Source organism: Salminus brasiliensis, chromosome 20 (assembly GCF_030463535.1).
Source record: "Salminus brasiliensis chromosome 20, fSalBra1.hap2, whole genome shotgun sequence".
NCBI classification, from domain to species: Eukaryota; Metazoa; Chordata; class Actinopteri; order Characiformes; family Bryconidae; genus Salminus; species Salminus brasiliensis.
The window spans coordinates 16,643,271-16,655,265 of record NC_132897.1 but is presented as its reverse complement, the minus strand read 5'-3'; the positions used below and the strand labels follow the sequence as shown (position 1 = coordinate 16,655,265).

Here is an 11,995-nt window from a genome sequence, read left to right as displayed (position 1 = left end):
TGATGCTATAGTGGAACCCTTTTGGTGCTACATCATAAAGAATCATATGCAAAAAACACCAAGAGGTTTTTGGATATAAAGAGCCATTTAACCAGAGCAGTGTATCCATTCAAAGGATTCTGCATAGAACCCATGAAGGATCCGTTTAAGGGAGTAGGGCCATTAATCAGTAACTGGCCCACTGGTTGATTAATCTTAAATTATCGGAATGATAAATGCATGTCTGGCACCACTGGTGGTGGCATAGAGTTTCCCATACATCAAGCAGTCATAACACTAATGTCATAAACACTCTCCAATGTAAAGAGTGCCAAATGAAGCCAAACAGCATTTTGTAACGTGACTAACCCACAAGAACCACATTCTTTTTGAGAACTAATTTTGAGAGTGTAGACTATAGACGATTATTATAGAAATGAAAGCTATGAAGGCTAACTCTTAACTTCAACCTAATCATGAAACCTTCTTTAATGGAATGTGTGAAGGCTAAGAATCTTGGTCATGGTCAAAGGGTCTTAACTGATCAAACAAAAACAAGGGTCTTAACATTCACTGGGATCTATGGGGGACCAAAGGAAAAGACAGTTATGACAAGTCCACAAATATGACATCTATGCAGAGGACATGAGGAACAATATGTGTTCTCCTGATGTTCTCCATATAAACACTACCTACAAACCTTCTATTGTGGGCTAATGTTGTGTAAATAATCCCCGAAATGCCATAATTTCCTGTAAACCATCTGCTATTAGCATGGACTGATTAACAGTTGTGGGCTGAGCTCGCCAGCCTCCCTGGTGTTGTGACTCTGTGGTCAGGCGTTGGACCTTGGGGAGGGATTGCTTGCCCGGCTCACAATGTAATCGGGTCTCATCCAGGAGAGTGTGATTGTTCCATGGAGCCTCCTCCAGGTACAGTGCCGCTTTTGTTCTAGCAAGTCGGCGAGCTGAATGCAGTCCGGGAGGCTCGGCGGGACCCCGGGAGCTATTCTATCGGGAGGCTTTGTGCTACCCACCGGCCCTTCTTCTGCCCCATGGAACACTAGAGAATAGAGCTGGCATTTTAAACAGGGGACCCCCGCTCTGTGTAAGTTCACCGTCACTCAATGTGTGGCTCAACAAACGAGCCAAACAGTGTGCCATCGCAACTTCGAGAGATTGTTCTGAGCAAAAAATTGCTGTTCTCTGGCTCTCCCTCTCTTTCTCTATTCTCTATTCTCTATTCTCTCGGCCTATTGACTGTTAAGCCTAATGACCTGAAAATGAATGTTACACATTTGCTTGATTTTGGCATTTGTGATGTTTGGGAGTGATACTTTTGTATCCTGTGTCGCTTCAGCACAGCTCATACCCTAAATAGCATGTGACTGAGTGACATACTGTGAATCAAGCCCAAGCTGAATGACCCTACTGTTTAGAGCTGTTCTGTAAATGTGATGGGTAGAACCACATTTGTGTGGAGCCATTGCACCAAACTGTACCACAGGTGACATTTATCAGCTGTACGGAACTATCGACATGCCTATACATTGTGTTAATAAAATGTCTAAGAATATGGTGATCTGTCGTAATGCTCTTCTTCTTGCATCCACAGTAAAACGTCCATAGAAACACCAGATAACCCAATATACACCTTCCACTAGTGTAGGAACTAAGTACAAGCTAATTAAAGAAGGCTACCAAGGGCAGAAAATGACAACAATGACAGTGGTCCAGTACATGGTCCAAAAAGGGGGTTCTTTAGTAACAGCAATGGTTCTACATAGAACAATGACAAGTTAAGGAACCATTTGAATGCCTAGTTAAAGCTCTTTGTATGCTTCATATACAAGGAAACCTCTCTGCAGATGGTTCTTAGAACAACCTTGGTTAGACCCAAAAAGGGCTCAACAAGCCTGATTTTAGCAACATACAGAACCTTCTTGGCTTAGAATATATAAAAGTAGTCCAGTTATTCAAAGGAACATTCGTTTGAGGAAAGAAAACATGTCTATGTCTATGATGTATCTATTAATGGTCAAATCTAATTTATAATCAACAGCATTACAGCCTAAAAAAGTGGTTCTCCAAGCATTCTTTGGTAAAAGGAGTGGTTATGTATAGAACCATGACAACTCAAAGAACCATCTGAAGTTCCTAAATTCCAAAAATGCCTTTTTTTTGTGCAAAGGTTGTAGGCTTGGGGTTATGATTAGGACCAGGATTTCTGAGAGTTATATTAAATTTAGATTTTAGGTTGAGATTAAGGCTTGGTTTGGCTGACAGTGGGTGTCTAGAATTAGAGAAAAGGCATTTGGCTGAATGTACATGAATGCACATCATTTACAGTGACCCACCAAAATCTCCTGACCTCAGTCCTGACGTCATTGTCTCACATAAGGCACCTTCTTCTGCGCTGTCCTTTCTTTTTCCAGCCTTCTATTTTTGTTTGGATTTTTTTTTTCTTCAAAGAACCTTAACATTCAACATTCATCCATTCAGTGGAGAATTCCGGAAAACATCTTCCAAAAACCATGTTCTAAGGGCTGAGTCTTTCCTTGACTGCCCGGCAACACCACAGCCAAATACCTGCGGTCAAACGTAAAGGACGCTCTAATTGGGATGGAACAAAGCGCAGCAAATATTCCAGATGCCATGCAAGCTTGACCTGCTTATTCCCAGAATCTCAGACAAACAGTAACGTGGAAGGCCTTCGCATAGTTATGAACATCCAGGAAGATCGATATAGAATAGATCATTCACTGGGTCAACCTTTTTGAGGAACCTAGCTAACCCCCCGTGCCATCTTCTGACTAAGCCGAGAAATCTGAAAGGCAGATCAGGACTGAAATAGACTTACTGTCTCGAACAAAGTCAATGTCAACCGTGCAACGTTCTTATATCTGGTGGAATTAGCCTACATTATTCGAAATGCTTGAACTACATCTGAGCTGCAGGCCCTGGAGATGGGGCACTCCACTACTACAGTCCACAGCTGTGTAGGCCAGACTAAACAACCTAGGAGCTCCTTAGACCAGACAAAACTCTACAACAGGAACTGTAAGAAATGATAGAGCAGTTCTTAAGAAAGCTTCCAAGTGTGTCCCATGCGTTTACGTACAGTACGTCAAACTTTTATTATTGTTCAAATATTCCTGAAGATATAACCACATATGGCGTTGCTCTTACATCATTTTTAGTCAAACGACAGGACACGTAAATTCTGATAGATCATTCCGAGTCGACAATACTCTCAATTCTTTTCCTCATTTTTTTTTCTTTTTTTCACCTTTTTTTTTTTTACTTCAGCAATTAAAGATACACAAAAGTGGCAGGTCGTTCGACAATAAATAATAAATTATTCTGTAATACAGGAACAAACCAAAAAAAAAAAAAAAAAAAAAAAAAAAGAAACCTTCTCCATCGCTAGCCGAACATATTAACTTATTAAAACTATACACATCTTTGGGAAAGAAAGAGAACAAAACAAACAAACAAACAAACAAACAAAAAAAAAACTCTTGGACGGACACGAAAAAACACATGAAGTTCCCACGCAGCTTCGTGGTAAAATAGAGGTATACCTTGTTGCAATGCTTTAGTACTCGGGCTTCAAAAAAGAGACCATAGAACAGAACGAAAAAGAAAAGAAAAAAAGAGAGAACCTGTAAAAGCAGTAGTCCTTGGGTTTAGATGCTTGTGAACGCTAATCGCAGTTCGGGCTGTTTGAGAGGGACCGAACAGACAGTCAGTCAGTGCTTGGTTCGTGTGTAGAGAGGCTACTCATGCTGCGCGCGGCAGACGCTTCAGTTCAGATCTCAGACTCAGTCCTCTTCAGGGGTCGCGCGCTCCTAGAGGGTCTCTGATATTGTCCAAGAACAAAAAAAATGGGGTGTTTGGCAAAAAAAAAGTAAAAAAACAAAAAAAAAAAAAACACAGTTCCACCGCGCGTGCCACCACCGTCCTTTTCTCCACGTCTTCCTCACAGAGTCGCCGAAGCGCTCGGTCCATTTCGAGCAGCGTTTCGTTCCCATGATTGTCATCACAGTGTATGAAGACACGCAGCCGAGGGCTTGTGTGGAGAGAGAGAGAGAGAGAGAGAGAGAGAGAGACAGAGAGAGAGAGAGAGAGAGGAAACAGGGGCCACAGGAAACCCGGGGAGCCCCCCCTCCACCCCCCCGCCCCTCTCCACCCCATCTCCACCCCATCTCCACCCCATCTCCGCTCCTCCTGTCCTTCCTTCAGCTGCTCGGAACACAAGGTAATCCACCGTCTTCTAGGCCTCTATAGGACTGGCCACCATGCTGTTCGGGGTGTCTGGCAGTTGGGAGGACATGGACGCCACTTCGCTCCCTGTCGAGTTCGAGCCAGGACCGCCTTCAGAAAAGTTCACCTACAACACATTATTATTATTATTATTATTATTATTAATATTATTATTATTATTCACTGTTTTTGGACCTGGTTAGTTAGTAGAAGAGCATACTCATACTGTGAACTGCAGCCTGTACGAGTATATACAGTCTCATCATCATTATTATTATTACTATTATTAGTAATAACAAAGAAATGTGTATGACCAAGTGGTTCCTTGGTTTGTATTATTACAATTACAAAGAACATTTAGGTACTATGCATCCTTTACTTATTGTTATTGTTATTATTACTACTAGTAGTGGTAGTAGTAGCAGCAGTGGTAGTAGTAGTGCACCCATAGAAAGAGTTCTGCAAGGGTTCCTAATAAAAAAAAAGCTATGGTTATACACTGATGTCATGTATAAAGAGTCCATGCATGATCCATTTATATATATATATATTAATTTAATACATGCAGTTCTATGTAGCATCAAACATGGTTCCACTTTTGCTACAAGACAAAGAACAGTGGTGCTGTCAGTAGTTGTGACAGTAGTAGTAGGGGTTCTTCATGTAAAATGGGACTGTGTAGTACTATAGGAAATGTAGATCGTAGGCCCTCAATAATACATCCATTATTTTATTCTTTCCCTCATTTATAAATATCTAAGGCTAGAAATATTTATATCGTATATATAGCAATTTTTATAAAAAGTTTATTATATTATAAATAAACAACAAGTTTTCTCATAAAAAGTTTTCTTAAAGTTACAACAGCTGTCCTGAAAGTCCAAGTACCTTAAATAGGGTTTAAATGTCCACTACATCTCCTGTCCCAGAGGGAAGCTACATAAAAGCCTATAGTCAACAGAGGTTGTATGAAGCCCAAAATAGTAAAATAGTACAGTAAGGTTTTTTTTTTTTTTTTTTTTTTAATTCTGACAGTCTAGATGCTTTATGATATTAGCATTATTAAAATATCAGCAGAAACCTCTACCTATTACTCTGGCCCAGAATGTAGAAACGTGTTTGAAAACTACTACAGTAAGTAAGTAGCCTTATTGATCAGGATTAGCAATAAGAAGTATTAGTACTGTGTTATGGAATAGTACTTGTAGTCATTGCATCTTTAATGTTGCTACTGGATCTTATTAGTGCTATTAGTACTATCTCAGCAGAAGCAGCAGCAGCAGCAGCAGCAGGCTCTCCTCTCCTTCAGGCCTGAATTTCTCCAGCACTCACCAGTTGCTGGAAGGCAGGCTGGTCGATGTCACTCTGCAGTGCGAAGTCACTGAGGACCTTCCAGGGCGGCTGGTACGTCTGCACCTCCACTTGGCTCGCCTGCAAACCGCCGTCATGTCTCTCGGGACTGGCCGCTACCATCGGAGTGCCCGTCATGCCCTGGATGTTCTGCAAACAAGGCCCGACAGGCACCGTCACCATCTGGCACAAACACAGCCTATATACCTGGATGCGCGTGCGGGACGCACTGCTGATTTCCAGGATCTGAAGAATGTGTTTGTTTGTTTTTTTTGTTTGTTTGTTTGTTGTTATTGATGTATCAGCGCTCGCTCGCTCTTACCGTCTTGTCGTTGGGCTGCTGCTGCTGCAGCTGCTTCATCAGCAGGCTGCGCTTCTTGTCCTTGCAGCGCTTGTTCTGGAACCAGACGCGGATGACCCGCGGGCTCAGGCCCGTCATCTCCACCAGCTGCTCCTTCATCAGCGCGTCCGGCCGCGGGTTCGCGTTGTAGCACGTCCGCAACGTGTGCAGCTGCTTCTCGTTGAGCACGGTGCGCACGCGCGTCGTCTTCTCCGGCTGCTTGTGCACGTGCGGCCGCAGCGCGGGCTGCCGCGCCGAGATGGGCTCCGCTGCAAACAAACAGGGAAACAGACAAATAAATAAATAAACAAATAAACAAATAGCAGGAGATCACAAAAGAGAAGGCCATCGCAGGGCAGATGCAAACACTGCAGTGACCTCAATTACAGCTGTCCACTCTCTCACTCTCCTCAAAAACCAGACCACGGTGCCAGCGGTCACTTTCTGCCAGTCTCGCGATGGAGCAGCATCTCTCCATCACATCTCAGTGTGCGGATGAAGCCCCTTCACTCCTTAGATTTTGCTGACCCCCGGTGTGTGTGTGTGTGTGCGTGTGTGTCGACTGTAGGCTCTAATGAATCTCCATGCATTCATTCATTTTCCATAAAAGAGTGTAAATCTGTTATTGAACAGAAAATAATAACGCTCAAAATAAATATCCTCTCAGAGGTGCTGATATTTTCTCTGTAGTTGCAGCACTACATTTAGTTAGATTTAATATTTTGCCAAATATTTTTCGCCCCCTAAATAACTATATATCGTAGCTGTCGCACGAAAACATGGTATTTTTTTTTTTTTACATATTTTATTATTATTTTTTGTATCAAAATATTACGATGAATGGACGATGAAATGCTCCAAAAGTAATTTTTATTTTTTTTAAATATAATTTTTTTTTTACAACGACAAAAAAAATATATACGAGGTTGTATATATATATATATATATATATATATATATATATATATATATATATATATATATAAAAACTTTATAAATATTAAAAAGTATTGGAGCATTTCATCGGCCATTCATCGTAATATATATTACGAACCTCCCATAAAAAACAGGTTGTCCATCATAGCGAAGAAATTCAATTTCAACAAGCAAAAAACAACTTAAGTGCTCAAATAGTCCCAAATATAGTTGTGTAGAGTCGTGGAACAACTCCATATAGAAGCAGATACCCCATCAGTTTTTTTTTTGTTTTGTTTTTTTTTGCCACGCAAAAACATCGTATTTAAATGACAACTTTACAGAAGAAGGTAAAACCTTCTTAACTTTCAATGGAAGTTAATGTACACATATTTTACTCCAGAACATTTCTATTAGTCTATTCATCATGAAATTCCGACGCAATGTAGAGCAGACCTGACAGATTCACATTACATTAAGTGAAAAAGGGCCGAAATTGTTTTTTTAAAAATACGAGGTTTTGGCATGACACCGACAACACACAGCCCTACACAACGGGAGTTTATCATTTACAGTAGGGTTTGACGTTTTCAGGAGATATGCTATCTGAACAGTAATCAACCAGGCAGCCGCCCAGCTCTGTACACATATTTCCTGAAGAAACTGCGATAACGGACTGCATCCGCGCGCCTCGCCATCAGGACCACTTCAGCCTTCCTTCATGTGGAGGGCTTTCACAAGTGGATTAGGCCCGACCACAACGCGCCCACCCTCACATCCACACTGAATTCAGAGCCCCCTTTTTTTCTCTCTCCACAACACGAAGCTTGCAGCACACAACACACACCAGCCGACCCCCCTCCATCACACCATCCCAGGCTGACTCGCTGAGAAGAGGAAGGATGCGTTCCAGATGTGGAGGTGATTTTACTCGGGTCTTTACTGTTCCTGCGCGGGTCTGCGCGGCGCGCCTTTGCCGCCTGGTTAGCTCTGAGGCAGCGGAGAACAGCAATTTCATGCCTGAATAAGCGAATTCAATAACAGACAAACTGCAGGAAAATACAACGAGTAATGCTGGCAGACCACCGACGCAAAGTCTGGAGGGGGCTATTAGTAACGTTTTAATCGGTGGGCTTGTTTATTCATTAGAGACCTCTGATCAGTTTCACCTCAGCGCTGCAGGCTCGTGCGGCGGCTAATATTGTTATTATTATTATTATTATTATTATTATTATTAATATAACAGTAAGTATAAATAATAATGACTATTGCTTTTCTGCCAGAATGCAAATAAAATAAACGCTCCTCGTTTTGGAACAGCAGTGTGAAACAGCAGCCCCCCCACCCCCCAAGGGGAAGGTCTGTCAGCCTACCTGCCATCTGCAGGGGTCTGGCCGGGTGCAGGGGGCTGAGCGGATCTCCTGGCCCCATGCTCGCCCGCTCCACCACGTCGTGGTCCGCCCGGCAGAACAGGCCGTCCTCCCGCAGCGCGAACTCGTCTCCGGGGATGAGCTGGCGGCTGCACGCGACGCAGCGGAAACACTCGATGTGGTAAACTTTGGAGCGCGCGCGCATTACGAAGTCGTTTTTGCTGAAGCCCACGTTGCACTTAGCGCACTTTATACCGTACAGCCTGGAGAGAGGACAGGGGACAGACAGTGCGGTCAGAGAGAGCGGACAGCCGGGGCGATACACACACTCACACACTGCTCGGGTGGAAATGTGAACGCTTTGGTGTTTTTTTTTTTTTTAAGATAATAAAAATGGTGTAAAATATAATAAAAATAAACAATAATCGTGACACATCCAACACACCAGTGTTATGATTATGATAAATAGACTCACATAGAAACAACACATCGTATGATCACAATTAGGATTATAAAAAGATAAAACAATTAATATGTTACAAACCAGATTGTGATTATTATTGTTGTTATTAATAATAATACTCCTAACTCCTAACTAATATTACTCCTAATAATAATAATAATAATAACACTATTATAGCCTACTCTATTCATTGATCATGATGACGATTACAATAAGAATTATTGTAAAAAAAAAACTAGTATAAAACTATTATTATCATCATCATCATTATTATTATTATTATTATTATTATTATTATTATTATTACAACATTATTGTTGGTACAGTCTACTCTTCTCATCGCTTATGAGGATGATAATTATTATTATTACCACTCTAATAATTACAACCATTATCATCATTACTTTTCACAAAAGTATTATTATAGCCTGCTCTTCATATCTACTAAGATAATAACTATTAATATACTGTACTGTATAATAAATACAACAATCGTTACTGTTATTAGTATAATCATTTTTAATATCAGGAATTGCTGTTCGTGTTTTTCTTATTATACTGTTGTTGTTGTTTATGTTACTGCTGCAGTCTAACTATAATCATGGCCTTATATGATTTGAAGGTAAAGGTAAATTACTAATATAATAAATAATAATATAAATATTATTACTGAAGTATTTTAGTGTATATAGTTTTAATAAAAGCATTTTTACATCCATTTTTTGTTGATGGTATAAAACACAAACATCACAGCTGAACGAATGAGTAGCCCAGAGCCTTCCTGTCAGTCCACTCATCCCCACAAATGTAATAATCAATAATCCACTGCAGATTCATAATTCACAATATACTTGATCTCAACACACCATAACTGCAGCGTAAACACACACTCATTACTGACTGTATATTAGCATATAGGTGCACAGAGAGAGAGAGAGAGAGGGAGAGAGAGAGAGAGAGAGGGAGAATTAATGACAGCATGAGGTCCACTCGTCCCCAACCGTCCATTAATGAGAAGTTTGCATTTCTGAGAGGCACTGGAGTCTATAAAATACACCTCTGCTATTTATTTACTTGTTTGTTTGTTTGTTTGTTTGTTTTTTTGTTTTGCCCAACTGTTCAGGTAGCCCCCCTCTCGCTCAGCTCACCTGATGTAGTCTCGCTTGCAGTACGTCTTCCCGTCCCGGACGAAACAGGTGCATGACTCGTCTAGGTACTGGTTACACTCCGCACACTTCAGACACGCCGCGTGCCACTCCAGGTCCGGGGACACGCGCAGGATGTACTGGTCATGGATCTGATTCCCGCAGCCCACACACAGCGAGATCAGCCGCTTCTCTGCACGGACGGACACGAACACTATCACACACAGCCCTGCACTGTGTCCACAGCTCCCGACCCAGCTGATACATGCAGTCGCCTTATTTACACCGGTTAAGCAGTGAAACCAGACAGTGTAAAGAAAAGCGTGAGTGTGTGTGTGTGTGTGTGTGTGTGTTTCGTACTGGTTTACAATACTGGATTAATATGAAAATGGGTCCAGATTATCTGAGCTCACCCCAATAATAATAATAATAATAATAATAATAATAATAATAATAATAATGCACAATTAAAATTCATCACTTAAAAGTCTGAAGGCTAAGTGACAATAACTGCCACAGATGATATTAATACTACTTATAATAATAGTAATAATACTACTACTACTACTACTTACTACTAAATGTAGTAATAATAAAAGTCCCTTTAAAAAAAATCCTAAAAGGCTAGGAGATAACCGTTGTAAATAATAATAATAATAATAATAATAATAACACCGTTTTAAAGCAATACTATCACAAAACCACCTTTCTTATTATATCACAAGCTTTTTTTTTATTTCCACAAAAAGTAAAACGTCTTATTCCACGTTTTTTTAAATAGAAAAGCCTAACTTTGCTTCTTCCTCTTTCTCCCAAATAACACAACCCCAGCTGCAGTTTTCTGAACCTCTGAAGCTCGTTTGTCACCTCAGCTTTAACCAGAAAACAGAAACTTACTTTTCGGCGGGTCTCCCATGTCTCCCATGTCCAGACAGTAAGGCGGTGTTAGGTCCACTTTAAAAGCGAGGTGCAGGCCCTTAGTGCCCGTGTTTCCAGCCACCGGGGGGTCCGAGGGGTGTCGCAGAACGTCCCGAAATCAAGATTACAAGTGTGTATGTATGTATGTGTGTGTGTGTGTATGTGAGTGAGAGTGAGTGTGAGTGTGTGCGTGCGTGTGTGTGTGCGCGCGCTTCAGCTCCAGTGCTCGGTCACCGCATTGCTGGCCCACACTCTCTCTCTCTCTCTCTCTTTCTCGTCTCCCTCTCTCAAACTCTGTCGGCTTGCACTCCTTCTCTCTCGCCATTGGACTGACGTAGCATAGTGACGCGTCCCCTCTCCGCGGCGCCGATTGGCCGAGCACGGAGCGAGCGGCTGCTCTGATTAGTGCCCTTATCGGCTCGTTGTTGTTGTTGTTTTTCTTTCACGCCCGTATTCAGGAAAGCCCCGCCCCACTCAGCTGGGATTGGCTAACGGTTACGGCGGACTGCGCGAGAGAACGAGTCTCTAGCCATTCTTAACGTAGGACGCGTGCCAGTCCTAGCCAACCCCAGGGCAGGAGGGCGGGGGCTTTTCGGAATACGGGTGTGGAAAATAACAGCGCGCCCCGGGTTTGGCTCAGAGCTCCGTCCAGTTTCTTTATTTCAAGCCTTAATTTTATGCGGGCTGGAAATGCAAGGTGGCGGGCCTTCAGGAATAATTATAAAGAATTATAAAAATATTTTAACCCATATATATGTTTCAATATTAGGCCTTTTTACCAGCGTTTTCTCATATACTGTATCTGATCTGAACCAAATTGGAACGATAGCATGCAAACGCCAAAATCTGATATTTAGTGACATGGGTGGGATCATATTTTACGCCAAGTGCAAATGCAGCTAGTTTTAATTTCAGATTTTTAAGGATTTATTATCGTAATGATTAAAAAAAAAAATCATTAGCTTTTCTCTTTGATTTCTCTGCGATAATTAACGTAGAAAAGGTCCTTAATAATGATAGTTTAACTCAGGAGAGTGTATTTACATTGTTTGTACCTTAGCGAACACAAATAAATTAAATAATATTAAATATCTAATCTCTCTCAGTCCCCTTAGATATCACCCCGCGCATATTCATTTCCCAAAACTGCGCAGCTAAAGGTGACAAAGAAATCAGTGTTTAGGCAGCGGATTAGAAACGATGGCACGCTTTTCTAGCTTGCAGCTATTTAAACCAAAACGCAATTACGG

The 11,995-nt window shown here is 41.5% G+C and overlaps 1 protein-coding gene across 1 annotated transcript; it reads right to left on the bottom strand.

The window, feature by feature from the left end:
- Positions 1-4,198: 4,198 nt before the first annotated feature.
- On the bottom strand, positions 4,199-11,003 carry isl1a (ISL LIM homeobox 1a). Its single transcript, XM_072664759.1, has 6 exons — positions 10,725-11,003; positions 9,831-10,020; positions 8,223-8,482; positions 5,917-6,203; positions 5,577-5,744; positions 4,199-4,371 (listed from the first exon to the last, which is right to left on the bottom strand). Exons 1-6 carry the CDS (start codon positions 10,750-10,752, stop codon positions 4,255-4,257), a joined length of 1,050 nt encoding a protein of 349 aa, XP_072520860.1. The 5' UTR covers positions 10,753-11,003; the 3' UTR covers positions 4,199-4,254.
- Between the last annotated feature and the right edge of the window lie 992 nt (positions 11,004-11,995).